At 42.1% G+C, this 15,791-nt stretch overlaps 1 protein-coding gene across 1 annotated transcript; it reads left to right on the plus strand.

The window, feature by feature from the left end:
• Positions 1 to 748: 748 nt before the first annotated feature.
• Positions 749 to 15,518, plus strand: dcaf12 (DDB1 and CUL4 associated factor 12). The gene is made up of 9 exons (XM_078248018.1): positions 749 to 1,171; positions 2,860 to 3,150; positions 4,922 to 5,200; positions 6,843 to 6,903; positions 9,969 to 10,162; positions 11,198 to 11,263; positions 11,602 to 11,764; positions 11,914 to 12,092; positions 13,521 to 15,518. Exons 1-9 carry the CDS (start codon positions 1,112 to 1,114, stop codon positions 13,677 to 13,679), a joined length of 1,452 nt encoding a protein of 483 aa, XP_078104144.1. The 5' UTR covers positions 749 to 1,111; the 3' UTR covers positions 13,680 to 15,518.
• Positions 15,519 to 15,791: the final 273 nt, after the last annotated feature.

Genomic DNA, 15,791 nt, shown 5'->3' on the forward strand with positions numbered 1-15,791 from the left:
GCTGTTGTTGAATTCTGGGCTTTTGGCTATTTTCTCAAGTATTGTCCCAACAAATAAGTTGTGTTGAAACAAAGCTGGTGAGGAAGTACAACTTGTTTTCTCTCTTCTGCTGCAAATGCATTTTCATTATTTCTGTTCAGTTTACAGCAACAATGGAGATGAATGTCCACCCAGGTATTGTCAGTTGCAACTGGAAACATCTAACTGTGTGGCATAGTCAGCAGGGGGAAAAAAAGACAAATATGCATCAGAATAGAATATTTGGTCTGCCTGAGCTCACCACAGTTAATAAACAGAAGATTACAAAGTCATGTATAAAGTCTGTTAACAGATCGGAGTTCAGGTCCTATATTCTCCGGTCATCTACAGTATGTGATTTCTATGTCAACCATGTCTTTGTGCTCATGCAAAAATGAGCCACCTTCAGAAAATTCAGGAAGCCATCTCTCCTGAGAATTTATATCTTAAAATGTATGATTTCCTTTTAACCTGAGATCGTCCAGGTAGCTATTAGAAGTCCTCAATGTTCACAGTAACAATTATAAACATACCAGAGGATCTGTCATAAATTACAGACAGCCAATCCAATAAAATTACATTGTATTATTTAGTATAATAAAGCTACATTTTAAATACATATATTCAAATGAACCCACGGAAACAAAATGTGTCCTTTAACCGGAGAGAAAATCTGATCATGTGATCAGTGATCTCACGCAGTTGGCGTGAACGAGCACGTATGACGCTCGCGTTCACGTACGACCTTGTTTTTGTTGATGTTTAATTTGTGTGCGGCTGCGCGCTGCTCAATGCTTTCGCCGTTGCTGACGCGAGTGGTTAGGAAAACGGAGTGTGTGTACTCTGGCTAGCTAGTTAACGAAGGCCGGAGTGTTGTATTATTAGTTGGGAGCCTAGGGGACAAGGTAATGATAGTGAGTCAGCGGCAATAACCAGCGAGTTACCAACCTCTCCCGTATGTGATCGCCCTTGCTCGTCGTCGGACGCTGCCAGCGAGGGCCAAGGAACAAAATAGCATATCGCCATTATATGATCCAGTGTCCAGCGTCACTTTTACCCTCCATGTGGGTGAGGGAACTGTGTGTATCAGATTATGGCGAGAAAAACAGTTAGCAGGAAAAGGAAGGCAGGAGAGCCCAAAGACCAACAACAGGTAGGCGGAAACCCGGTGCGCATCCATATTAGCTAGCTCGTTTAAGCTAGTCAGTTATGTTAGCATGCTAACTAACGTTAGCACTGGGCTAGCCAGGTTTAGCGGATATAAGCCAAGTCAGAGGCAGACTATTGATGACATTTTAACTAATTAACTACTACAATATATTAGACTATTTGGACATAGCATGCACCAAACTATCACAATGCTGTCTTGTTTAAACAATAATACAGTGTGTTTCTATTTGAACGTCAGTACCCACTAATGTTAGCATGGCGTTATCCAACGGCAGCTATTTTTACGTTAGCCAAAGAGCTATCTACCTCATCTTATTATGGCTATTATTTAATTGTACTCACGATGAAATGACCTTTTCGTAGGTAGATACCATTGTTAGTCCCTTGTTCGGTTGGGGTAATCACTTGTCACCCTGTAGTCAGCACCCAGAATAGCGTTAATCATCACTGAAAACGGAATTTGTCTTAGAGTTTTTAATTATAAGTCATAGCATGCTAGTTGTAGCTATTTAGCTAACGTAAGCGGAAACGTTAGCTAACTGTTAGGTAGCTCAGCTAACTTACATACAGACCAACTGACCAACCGTAGAGCGGCCTCTCCAAGATCATGGAATGGATCGCATCATCAGCACGAACATCATCCCAATCAGTCCTGAGCCCAGTTTTTGACACAACAAATTATGCTTTGACTTAAACCAGAAATGTGTTGGCAGTATTTCTAGCTTTGCAATAGATAATGTACGACCTGCCTTTACTGCATTGTATGTCAACAATGTCAAGGCATTGGTATAGGCGTGGGGACACCATAATTCCACAGTAGAATTAAACCACATCCATAACAGACCTTTTTCTTTTTTGCAGTCTATTGAATATAAATACTTTTGTATTGTTTTCCTCTGGCCCAGGTCTGTACACAACGTATAAAGGGTATGAATAATTACGCCAACGTTAGACAATTAATAATAATCGTAACATTAGTAATTTTATTATGCCTCTGTGCCGGTGATAGTCAAATTTAGGAACTCCTACACTTATTATGACATTTCACAGATATGTGTAATATGCTAAAAATAAAATGAAGTGATGCCATTTTATACCCAATTTGACATCATAATCAGGGTTTTTCCTGATTCAGAATGAGGCTGCCATGTAATCCTATAGGGCAAATGCGCACACTCAAGTGATGTTTTGGCCACTGACAGGTTCAGATTGTTATAAGTGTCTGACAATATTGTGGAAAGGATCCCTACAGAGAGAGACTGTTTTGTTGAAGAGTAAGATTGTTTAACCAGAAACAGCCCCAAAATACCATCGCCAAACTCACCAGACTCCATTTAAATATTCAAAATATTTAAATAATATGAACATTGACATTCAGTCCGTTAAGAAGAGCAAGATGAATACAGTCTGGATAGCATTAAACCATTAAGCAACGTAATGACTATCTGATCAACAGTTCGAATCACACGTGCCACTGAAGCGACTGTCAACAGACTCTTGTTTCACTGGTTGCAAAAGGAATGGAAACGTACAGATAAATGTACATGATACAACATAACTGGTCTGCCAGAACATATAGACATAGCTTGCACAAAGTAGCAAGCTAGTGCCCAGAAAATTTGTTTGTGTCCCAACAAAAAAAAAATCTGAAAATGGAATCTCTTTTCTCAGCTGGGCTGGTGTCAAGCACCACACAAGCGGAGCCGTGTTTCTTGTTCATCACGTCACGCCCAGCAGTGGTGGTGCAGTCGGCGCTCGGTGGTATGTGCTCTCCGGGGGCGGGAGTTCAGACCTCAACAGCAGCACGAGTTGCGACTTCAGCGGAGCCTTCAGGGTTTTGCAGCTGGCAGGCTCCCTGGCATCCTCAAGGAGAGGGAGTTCTCCCTGGGGCGACTCAACAAGGTGTTTGCTTCACAGTGGCTCAACCACAGGCAGGTGGTGTGCGGGACTAAGTGTAACACGGTGAGATGTCATTTTGTTACTCACTTGCATTCATCATTTAGGCATTCCCCGTATATTTCCAACACTTGGTGGTCATCTGTGAGTACTATCATGCTTAATCTTTTGGTGTGATATGTGTTTTACTTGGAGGACTTGATTGTGTTTTTATCCTCAGGTATTTTTAATGACGGCCTATGTAATTACTGCTGTGCAGTGTTATATGTGGTTCGATTTTTAAATCATCTAATAAATTAATCCCCAAAAAAAACAGCCCTCTATTGGCTGTCAGTCTTTCAAATTACTTTTTGATTCAGTGATGCGTCACAAAAGTCAGCAGGGTTTCCGTGTGCAGTGTGTAGTGCCTCTTCTCATTTTAGACGTTAGCAGAGGCGCTCTTTATTTCGGGCAAGGTGGTGTGCCTCCTCAACTATTTAAAGCGTAACTCTCGCCAAAATGCAACCTAGGGTCTTTTTGTGAATGTACCCGAGTCAAACTTTCATTTAAAAGCATAATTGGGACAGAAACGCCACTTTTAAGATGTACCGTATTTTCGTTTTTCAGTCAAAGGGCCTTTTGAATGGGAGTGCTAGGGGCACTTTTATGATAGCATCAAAATCACTATTTTTAAAACCCTAAGAAGGCTCGACACAACATGAAACTTTTCTCTTAATATCACCAGGGTCTCTACGCATGAACTCGAGCATTGAGAACATTGTTTTATATACCCAGAGTTTACTAAAAAAAGGTTTTAAGCAACTCACGTTAGCAGTTACGCTATCCGCCATTTTCCCAGTCAAAAATAGGCGATCTCCGAATGCTAATGAACGGACTCCATAGGAGGAAATGTCATTCTTATGAGGCTCCTTTTTCAACTACAAGGTCAATATTGTGTTTCACTAACGACAAAACAATGAATTATCCGTGCATTTATATGGAACTAAGCTTTAGGAGCTTTCCATCTTTACTCTCCTCCCTCGAATATTTTTTACTTGCGAGATGGACGGCGACCGGAAAAACGACAGCTACAGTGAGTTGTTAAAACCTTTTCTTTTTAGTAAACTCTGTGTACACAAACAATGTTCTCAATGCTCGAGTTCATGTGTAGAGACCCTGGTGATACTTCGAGCAAAGTTTCATGTTGTGTCGAGCCTTCTTAGTGTTTTAAAATCAGTGATTTTGATGCTATCATAAAAGTGTCCCTAGCACTCCCATTCAAAAGGCCATTTGACTGAAAAACGAAAGTACGGTACATCTTAAAAGTGGCGTTTCCGTTCTAAATATGCTTTTAAACAAAAGTCTGACTCGGGTACATTCACAAAAAGACCCTAGGTTGCATTTTGGTGAGAGTTACGCTTTAACATTTTGAGAAACCCTAGTCAGTGAGTGAACCAAATGTAAGGCAATGTGGTTGGGGGATAAAGGCAAAACAACTTTATTATTATGATACTTTTCATGATAGAATCAATCATAATTTATTGTCCTTAAAAAAGTAAAAAATCCATTATCCAGTAGGTTTCCACAGTTTTCAAATGCAGAGTTGCTGTTTATTGTTTGGGTAATAAATGCATTGCAGACTAATAATAATTTTTCCGTAACTGATTTTAACATTGGGGAAATTTCGATGATTTTTTTTTAAAAATTATTCTATTTGATGAATATTGTCAGCCTAGGTGTTTCAATCGGATCACAAGACAGATACACATCTGAATAGTTCTGGCTCAGTTTTTTCCCCTTGTTTTAACTCCTGAATCTGATATTCTAACCAGATGTCTTTCCCTTTCTCTACCTGCAGCTTTTTGTAGCTGATGTCCTGACGGGGCAGATAACGCGCATTCCCATGCTGAAGGACAGGGAGTGTCATGGTGGAGGCTCTGGGGTGGCAGGTGCAGTGGTGGCGGGGCGGCATTACCACCCCATAGCAGGCTCTCGTGCCCGGCTGGACCAGCAGGGTTGTGGGATCCACGCTATTGAACTCAACCCCTCCAGAACACTGCTAGCCACCGGAGGAGACAACCCCAACAGCCTGGCCATCTACCAGCTGCCCACCCTGGACCCTGTTTGTGTGGGAGATGTAAGTGTTTTGGATCTGTTTGGCTTTACTGACATCTGAGGTCTGTACTACGAATCAAGATCAACATGCAATGGATTTATTTCAGTTACCCGGCTTCACCTATCCTAACAACCGCGGTCCTGCATAAGCTGTGTCATGATGGTGGTTAACAACTAGTTCAGTCAACCCAGGGTTTCCCAATCCAGCGACGCACGCGTTCACATAAAAGAGGCGGTGTTTGCACAGCACGACCAATCGCAAACATCTACCAGAGACGCATATTTTAAATATTATTATTATATAAACTATAATACTACATAAATATGAAGAACACAGACATGGTTTTACAGGCAAAACGCAATACAGTTGCTACAGCTGCTTCCTAAAACAGGAGGAAAGCTGGCAAAAAAAGCCAATGCTGTAAATGTGTAAATCACAACGCTTATCAATATCACTTCCCGTCAGTCAGACACAAGATCTGACCATAATTACACTTGTCCTTTCCATAAACTGTCGTTGCTTTAGCCTTTTATTTCAGTTGCGACCCTGGCAGTGGTAAGCGATCGTGAGAGCAAATAAAAAATATAAAACCATAATTCAAACCGCTGTGCGCATTGGCAACACACGGCTCAAAAAGCCGACAAATAGCCTATATATAATTCCCTCCGCTGAAAATCTATATCTTTTAATAAAAATACTCATCGGGGAATGTTAGCGGGGTTGTCGGTCTCTAAATGTTTAAACTTTTCTGAGCGCACCTCTCTCTCTCAGCGCACCGAGCTCTGCCGGATCTTCAAAGAACGGTAACGCCGTTATCTGTCGAGTATTGATTGGTCAGTAGGCGGTGCTTTTACTCTGATCTCCAACTTAACCTGCTCCCGAGCAGGTTAGGTGTTCAGCATAGGTTACCACGGCGATTTAACCCGGTAACAAGTGATCCACCGTCGTGATACACAAAACCCCGGGTTGAACCTGAAGTTACCTCGTTAACACCAAATCTTGCTTCGTAGTACAGGCCTCTGGTCATGGCTTATGGTTGCTGGTCCACTCTCAGCTTGCTGCAATTCATTCTGTTATGATTCTTGCATACTATATTGAACTGTCTGTGTACCAGCCACAGTGTTTGAGTCTAGTAAGCATGGCTTATCCATGGAGGGTTTGCTGTGTTAGAGGTGGCAGTTTTGGCTACTCCATCAATGTTGTTGAACTTGCTTATATTGTCTGATGTTTGTTAGTATGTTGGTTACCACTCCAGGTGGTTTTAAGCCTAACCAGCAGAGGGGCTCTAGAGATTTAAATACAAATATCACCACAACCATTGGAATGATTGCCAAGAATTTTATGATTTCCCCCAGAGGATGAATCCTAATAATTTTTGTGATTCCCTCCACAGTACCACAGAATGTCAAATGTTCCACTTGTTCAACACTATTCACGACAAGATGTACATACATGTACAGAACATGAGTGATTAATTCCCTGATTGGTATACTTTCAACAAGAGAGGCGCAAAATACTGCAATTTTATTATCATGATATACATATTTTGTTAATATTTCCTAGCCACTGTTTAGCAATAGTTGTTCAACAATTCAACCCAAAGCACATACGGTTGTGTAAGACTTGTTGTTCTGCTTTTACATAGTTGCCATTTGTTTTCCAGGAAGGTCACAATGACTGGATCTTCTCCATAGCATGGATCAGTGACAATATGGCGGTTTCTGGTGAGTTGTCCATATGAGCCAAGTTGTATGAATGAATACTGCTGTATGAGCATTGGGCAGTGAGCATTACATGCCTGCGCAACTCAATGCCTTCTACTATCAGTTAAAACAATATTATTAAAATAAAAATAAAGTTATTAAACATGTTTTGCATTGTAAATGAAAAATAGGCTGTACAATCTAGTTCTTAACTGCTAGTTAACTTGCTAGAACTAACTTTGCACTAGCGACTTATGTTAAAGGTCCCATGACATGCTGCTCTTTGGATGCTTTTATATAGGCCTTAGTGGTCCCCTAATACTGTATCTGAAGTCTCTTTTATATAGACCTTAGTGGTCCCCTAATACTGTATCTGAAGTCTCTTTTATATAGACCTTAGTGGTCCCCTAATACTGTATCTGAAGTCTCTTTTATATAGGCCTTAGTGGTCCCCTAATACTGTATCTGAAGTCTCTTTCCCGAAATTCAGCCTTGGTGCAGAATTACAGCCACTAGAGCCAGTCCCACAATGAGCTTTACTTAGGACGTGCCATTTCTGTGTCTGTAGCTTTAAATGCTATTGAGGAGGAGAGAGGGGGGGCAAGGTGGAGAGTGGGGGTGTGGCCTTGACCAACTGCCATGCTTTGCTAGTTTGCAAGCCACGATGTCTCTCTCTTTCTTTCTCATGGGTGGGCGAAATTCTCTGGGCGGGCAAAGCAGAGAGAGGGGAGGTAACCTTTCCCCTTATGATGTCATAAGGGAAGATTCCAGATCGGCCCATCTGAGCTTTCATTTTCTCAAAGGCAGAGCAGGATACCCAGGGCTCGGTTTACACCTATCGCAATTTCTAGCCACTGGGGGACCATAGGCAGGCTGGGGGAACTCATATTAATGTTAAAAAAAACTCAGTGAAATTTTCATGCCATGGGACCTTTAAGTTTTTTTCTGCTTGTGGCTTTCTGCTGGATGATGCTTACAACAGAGAGATACGTAACACATGCCACTATATCAATGATGACTGGCGGGTTAAATTGGCCGTCCTACACACAAAGTATGCAAGGCAGACAAACGGCTGACAACCTCGCAGGTGGATGCGGTGTAGACCGCTGTGGACTTGTGTCGGTTGCGCGTGCTGTTCCAAGAAAGTGGCTGCATGTGTCCATGACAATGAACGGAACATTGTGGCTGCACAACCGCTACAAGTCCACAGCTGTCCATGGAACACGGAAAGTATGTTCGAGCCTCCCTGACGGGTGAACTCAGAGTCCGTTGACTGCTTGTCAGTTAACAGTCGGTTAAAGGAGAACTCCGGGCAATTTTTACGTTAATCTTGATCGCTATAAGTATGTGAGTACTGTTCATAGCAAAAAAAAACGATCCCAATCGGTGCTAGCAATATGGAGCTGCTGCAGCTAATGCCGAGTTTTTTTCAACTGTTTTTTTAATGAGTTTTCAACTCAGACATTGTTTAAATTCACTTACCCTGTTAGCTGCCGTCTGGGATGAGTGAGTGTGTTCAGCCAGGCTTCGGTAATAATCATCAAGCAGCAGTTCTGTGTGTATTTGTAGCATATATATCCATTTTGTGTGCGATCCATCTGGCGTTGGTGAATAATAGTCTCTGCAGTGGCGAACTGTGTGTTAGTTGCCTTAGCCAGGCTAGCAGGCCCGACCGGCATCCTTCTACTTCCTCCCCGCCTGCCGCGGCCGACAACAATCCACGGGCGCCCGCTGGTCTGGTGGATGTCCTCCAGAGGACAGTTCATGCTTTTGCGGCGAAAAAAGTTTATTTCCCCCTCAAAAATAGGTAATTGAGCACTGTAGTGGTTATGATCATATCAGTGACTATGTAACTACATGGAAACGGGCCAAATGATGCCTGTTTCTTGTAAAGCGTTACAGGAGGCTGGCTGTAGTCTTGCGCTGAAGTCCTGCGGGAATTCAGTTGTAGCAGGAAAAGAAACGGATCGGAGCGTAGTGTGTGAAGAGCGGAGGTGTTCACAAGGGAAGAAGCTTGGAGTAACGTAACTATGGAGCTACAGCTAGCCTTCAGTAACGCTATTACTGTACAAGAAACGGGCATCATTTGGCCCGTTTCAATGTAATTACATAGTCACTGATATGATCATAACCACTACAGTGCTCAATTACCTATTTTTGAGGGGGAAATAAAGTTTTTTTGCCGAAAAAACTTCGCCGCGAAAAGCATGAACTGTCCTCTGGAGGACATCCACCAGACCAGCGGGCGCCCGTGGATTGTTGTCGGCCGCGGCAGGTGGGGAAGGCGGGGAGGAAGTAGAAGGATGCCGGACTGGCCTGCTAGCCTGGCTAAGGCAACTAACACATAGTTCGCCACTGCAGAGACTACTATTCACCAATGCCAGATGGATCGCACACAAAATGGATGTATATGCTACAAATACACACAGAACTGCTGCTTGATGATTATTACCGAAGCCTGGCTGAACACACTCACTCATCCCAGACGGCAGCTAACAGGGTAAGTGAATTTAAACAATGTCTGAGTTGAAAACGCATCTTGTTGTCATGTAAGGGCCTTGTTCATGTTGCACAGACATTTTAATTGCATTTTCTGTCTGTTAAAGAGGCACAAAGACACTCTTTATGATATGCCCCCAAAACTGCTGTTTTAGCTAAGTGGGAGCTCTCGGCATTAGCTGCAGCAGCTCCATATTGCAAGCACCGATTCGGCTCGTTTTTTTTTGCTATCGACAGTACTCACATACTTATAGCGATCAAGATTAATGTAAAAATTGCCCGGAGTTCTCCTTTAACCGACTGTTAACTGACAAGCAGTCAACGGACTCTGAGTTCACCCGTCAGGGAGGCTCGAACATACTTTCCGTGTTCCATGGACAGCTGTGGACTTGTAGCGGTTGTGCAGCCACAATGTTCCGTTCATTGTCATGGACACATGCAGCCACTTTCCTGGAACAGCACGCGCAACCGACACAAGTCCACAGCGGTTCTCCTTTAACGAGGGTCGGTTATGGGTCGGAAAAAAACCCTCTAAATTAGCATCCCTGCTAGGCAGTAATCCAGATATGTTTTATTCCTATTCCTAGGGTCCAGAGATGGCTCCATGGGCCTGTGGGAGGTGACAGAGGAAGTAATGAGCCAGGCTGAACGCAGTCAGAATGAGGAGGCAGTACCTTCATACGCCCACATCTCCCACCGTGCCCTCAAGGACATCCCAAAAGAATACACCAACCCATACAACTGTAAAGTCCGTGCACTGGCCTTCAACAACAACCATAAAGTAAGATTTACAGGGTTCATACGTTTTGAAAAAACATGGAAAAGTTATGGACTTTAAAAAATGCAAATTCCAGGCCTGGAAAGGTTTTGGAAACAAAAAGACCCAGAAAGTTTTGGAAAAGTCATGGAATTTTTTTTTAACAGCATAATAATATGTGATTAATAAATGTATTTCATGTCGTCCTAACCTCACCGTTCTATTCGGGGCGCAATATTACGAATCCCACTATGAACCACATAAATTGTCATTCATTTTATTGTTAAACCTCTGAGGGGTAAACTTTAACACAGATTTTTATTCTTATTGTATAATGTCGACTGACATTTTCAGGAATATATAGTCATGGAAATTTGCCGTATGAACCCTGGGTTTATCCTGACGCAAATTTTGGGAAACCACATGATTGTGCTGTCAGTGAAATCATTCTTACAATGTCAGTCAGTGCCAGTTTTTAGGAAAACACAGGATCTCAGAAAGAGATGTTTTAGCCCAGGAACTTTCATATATACCATTTATAAAATGACATAAAAGCTCAATGTGCATTAATGATTAATTGACTGTTGTCAGATTAGTTTATTCATGAATGGGTTGAGCTTTGTTTTAAGTTGTAACGTTAAGTTGCCTACCTCGACTTAATCAAAATCTGGCTAAACAAACTTCTTCCATTCATCGCTTGTGCAGTGATGGAAGCTGTGTATTTACCCATATTTTATGCCATGAAGAAAGGAGTGTTTGAAATATACTGAGCATACAGATGGACAGCAGAGGTGTGAGTTATGCTACAGGAGTGGATGTTTTGGTGCACTTCTTTATGTTATGAAAATGGGTCATCGGAGAAATCCATTGTATCCAGTATTCAAGCTGACCACAGTGGTCAAGCCTACAGGGGAAACGTATTTGATACTTAAAACATTGAGGTTGAGGATAATTTGCAAAATGCTTGCAAAGAGCTGGTTAGCGGTACCTGTTGTTGCTCTACACACTTGAACTTTTGTTATTTACGTCGGTCTTCCCATTTTGTTTTACCCTTTCAAGGAGCTGGGTGCTGTGTCTTTGGATGGCTATTTCCACCTCTGGAAAGCTGAGCACAACTTGTGCAAGGTAAATGACAATACGTAGTTTGACTAATTAGTATGTGATGCATTTTCTCTGCCTTCTTTATACAAGGGGGATACATTGAACTTTCTATTAACATTTCTTTTTTACAATGCCAGTTTGGTTTAATATGAGATAGTTGCCCACCAAAATAGTAAATATTCCTCTAATCTTCTTACAGTTTTTTTATTTAATGGAGCGTCACAGTGGAGTTGTGCTGGATAGCTGTGGAACTCGATAGCTGTGCATACTTATATGTTCAAACTATACGAAGAAGAAAGCAAAGTTCTTGACATCATCCTTACTTGGTTCCCATTTATCATTCTATGGCATTTCCCTCCTAGATACTCTCCACCAAGCTGCCTCACTGCAAAGAGAATGTGTGTTTGGCATATGGACAGGACTGGTCAGTGTACGCGGTGGGTTCTCAGGCCCATGTTTCCTTTCTGGATCCACGGCAGCCTACACACAGCATCAAGTCCGTCAATTCCAGAGAGAGAGGAAGCGGTAAGTGATCTGTAAACTTCTAATTTAAGCTAGTGGCACAAGCGGAGAGTAGCTGATCTCCATACGCTACTTCATGAAGATTTTTCAATATTAAATACTGCTGTTTACTTTTGAGTAGCTTTGCATTCAAGACATCTTTATGTGTGCAGGGATCCGTTCAGTGAGTTTCTACGAGCACATTGTTACAGTGGGCACCGGCCAAGGTTCCCTTCTTTTCTACGACATCCGGGCGCAGAGATTCTTGGAGAACCCTTTGAATCCAGCCGGAGGGTACCGGAAGTGCCCAGGAGATGGCGTCCTCAAACTCTCTACAGGGAAAGGCTGGCTGGTAAAAAAAAAAAATTCTGTCTATTCGTTACATTACATGTCATTTAGCTGATGCTTTTATCCAAATCGACTTCCAATTAAGTGCTTTCAACGTTGAAGGTGCAAACTCCAGACAACAAGTAGTAAGTGCAAGTACATTAGCTTTAAAAAAGCAAAACTACAAAGAGCCATATGAAAGTGCAGCTTTAAGAATGAATATATACTGTGTATGGATGGATAGCTAGATAGCTAGCTAGCAGGTTGGCTGATGCGGAGTGGGCGGGCTGGATGGCACATGCAGGCAGGCCATCCAGGAGGGAGTTGCATTAGTCTAGATGTGAGATGACTAGAGCCTGAACCAGAACCTGAGCCACCTTCTGCGTTAGAAGGGGAAGTATCCTTCTGATGTTATGCAGCATGTAGCTACATGATCGGGTAGCTGCAGCAATGTTGGCAGTGAAGGAGAGTTGGTCGTCAAGTGTCACACTCAGGTTTCTAGCAGTCTGGGTGGGGACTACTACAGAGATGTCAATTGGTATAGTCAGGTCCTGGGTAGGAGAGCCCTTCCCTGGAAGGAAAAGGACCTCAGTCTTGTGAAGGTTGAGTTTCAGATGGTGTGTGGACATCCAAGATGAAATGTCATTCAGACAGGCTGAGATACGTGCTGCTACTTGCATTTCAGACTCCGGAAAGGAGAGAATTAGTTGGGTTTGATCTGCGTAGTTGTGATAAGAAAAGCCATGCGAGTGAATGACTCACCCGAGAGAGTTGGTGTACAGAGAGAAGAGATACCCAGGACTGATCCCTGAGGAACCCCAGGACTGATCCCTGAGGAACCCCAGTTTTGAGTGGGCATGATTCTGAGATGGATCCTCTCCAAGTTACCTGGTAGGTTCGGTCTGCCAGGTAAGATATGAGCAAAAAGAGCGCAGCGCATGAGACACCCAGATCCTTGAGTGTCGAAATGAGGATCTGGTGGTTCACTGTGTCAAAGGCAGCAGAAAGGTCCTGAAGGATGACGACAGGAGAGAGAGGTTGCTCTAGCGATGTGAAGCTGCTCAGTGACCGCAAGGAGGGCAGTTTCTGTAGAGTGGCCAGTCTTGAAGCCAGACTGGTGGGGATCAAGAAGGTTGTTCTAGTGGAGATATGTAGAGAGTTGATTATAAATGGCACGCTCAAGAGTTTTGGATAGAAATGGAAGAAGGGAGACGGGTCTGTAGTTATTTATCTCAGACGAGTCAAGTGTTGGATTTTTAAATAGTGGGGTCACTCTTGCCTCTTTGAGGGCGGCGGGGAACCAGTAGTTTGTCCTCAAACGACTTATTTTTTTAAAGCTGAAGTGCTAAACTGGACACAAATGTTAATAGCATTGTCATTGTTGCATTTTCAGAAGTTTTCCTTTTTTCTCTTCTCACCCATAACCTCCCTCTCCTGCTCTCCTAACTCTCAGAATCACGATGAGACGTGGAGAAGTTACTTCTCAGACATTCATTCCTTCCCCAACGCGGTGTACACCCACTGCTACGACGACTCTGGCACCAAGCTGTTTGTAGCGGGTGGGCCACTCTGTTCTGGCCTGCACGGCAACTACGCAGGACTGTGGAGCTAGCCTCTTCGTCTTTTCCCTCACTCTATCACTACATCCTCATCCAGATGTATTCCTAACCAGTCCCTCCATCCCTCCTCTTCTACAAGTCACTCTGTTTTGCTCACACGTGGATTCAGGAGCATGATCTTGCCCCCCACAGTATCACGGCTTTGAATATTGTTGTGTATGTTTGTGTCCACCATTACACTATACCTTTCTCCTCCAATTATTCCTTTGCTCCTTCCACCTCAGCTACTCAGTTTTTTTTTTTTTATATATTAAAATGTACAAACAATTAACTAGTAATTTTGAAGAGCTGCAAAGTCTGCCACTGAGGAACTCGTTTTTTGAAAAAAACATTAAGAATAAAGTAATACGTGTTCTCATCATTTAAAACATCCAACCCGCAGGAATTAGGGTCTGGTCTTTTGCAGGCTTGTTTTTGTATGTAAGAATAGTGTTTACCGCTGCTTCCTCTGTGATAAATGACAGTGTCTTTGTGAAATATCTGTGGAATTTTTCTCCCAAAAGTTCCTTTTCAGTCTCTCACTGAAATGGATGGCAATAAAAGAGAGGGAGAGAGAGGAAGAAGGACTGAAGAGACAATTCATTCTGAAGGACTGAACCGGAGTGCAGTTTGATAGAGAATATTAACTAGTTGGAACAGTGCGCCCTGTCCCACAAGAATCACAAAGAACTTCTCTCTTCTCCAGGCAGAAGTAAAAAATTAAGAAGCCAATCAAAATGGGACTTTGTGTTGATATTTTTTTCTCACTGAGATGATGTAAAGGAGAAACATTTAGATTGCTGAATGCAGTGTTCTGCTCTGAATTAATCCCAACAAATGCATATTTTATTTTTGACTGTGTGTGATTTGACAGGCAAACCCCTGCTGATATTCTAATTTGCTTTATTTGTATTTATTTTCACCTTTCTCTGTCACATTTATTCAGTTGGTCAGGGGTGTTTATATCTGCTTCTTTTAAAGGATGTATTGTTTCTTTGCCCATCGCTTATGTTCCTGTTTAAGAATGCTTTCAGCAGATTTGTCCATTAGTAGTGTTACAATTCTGATCTGTAAATGTTCTGGTGTTACTAGATAATTTTAAGTCTTGGTAGCAAGTTGAGTATCATCAAATGAGATGATTGATAGATTGAGGAGCCTTTAATGACTGGGTAACATCTCTTCTCCCCCCCACTATGATTCTTCTCCACAAGAACTTGGGAGAAGATCTGTAGTAGCTCACTTTAATCTTCTCAACCATCCAGCAAGAAGGATGCATGGAGAACTAATGAGAATTTTTGGACTCTACCCTAGAGTTAGATTCTGCAGGCACATACATTTGTTTTGACAGTTGTAAAACTTTTTTTTTTGTACCAAGGAGTGAGTGATTCTACTCTTTTCCTTGTTTGGTAGAGGCAGGGTAGTCGTGAGTTACGTTTTTTGCCTTCCTTGGGTCTTTCTGTGAAAGACTGCCACAGGCGATCATAGTTTTCCTTTTCTACATGGAACTTTTCTCCAGATTTCATGATAATGACATATTGAAAAGAGAAACCCCAATTACGACCACAAATTGAGCAATTAACCAACACTTGTAAAGTGTATTTTATATATAAATGTGTATTTGTATGTGTAAAATACATAGGGACAATTGCATACATTTTTATGTATATGTCTGAGGAAGTGTGTGGATTGATCTGTCTACTTGGTGATGCCCTGTTTTTTTATACATGCCTCATGAATGTTTTTACAAATGACTGAATCTGAGGATATTGTAAGATATAAACATCTGGGGGGGAGGGGGAACAAGCTATTAAATCTTTTAAAAAAAGTGGACATAATAAAAAAATGTATATTGATGTAACGTTTCTTTTTTATGTTTGACCTCATTTATCCAAATTTAAGAGTTCCTATTTAATTAAAACTGGTCACTGCTAAATGATATGGGTCCATTAATGATATCCAACCATATGGTAGCTTTCAGGACAGGCAGGTCTCTGTGGTAGACCAGTGTGCATTGTTCCCTAGCATTGTGATCACCATACTGTAGAAATTGTGTAGCTGTGTGCATCTTTAATATGCGCAACAGAGGAAAAATAAATTAGACATAAAAATACAAGCGTCAATCCTAG

The sequence above is a fragment of the Sander vitreus genome, chromosome 4 (assembly GCF_031162955.1).
Source record: "Sander vitreus isolate 19-12246 chromosome 4, sanVit1, whole genome shotgun sequence".
Classification (NCBI taxonomy): Eukaryota; Metazoa; Chordata; class Actinopteri; order Perciformes; family Percidae; genus Sander; species Sander vitreus.

Bases quoted from the DNA above. Each gene is read 5' to 3' on its own strand.
- dcaf12 (XM_078248018.1), top strand. From the start codon at position 1,112: ATGGCGAGAAAAACAGTTAGCAGGAAAAGGAAGGCAGGAGAGCCCAAA. The intron at 1,172-2,859 runs GTAGGCGGAAAC...CTCTTTTCTCAG, and splicing joins AGCCCAAAGACCAACAACAG to CTGGGCTGGTGTCAAGCACC. The intron at 12,093-13,520 runs GTAAAAAAAAAA...CCTAACTCTCAG, and splicing joins CTACAGGGAAAGGCTGGCTG to AATCACGATGAGACGTGGAG.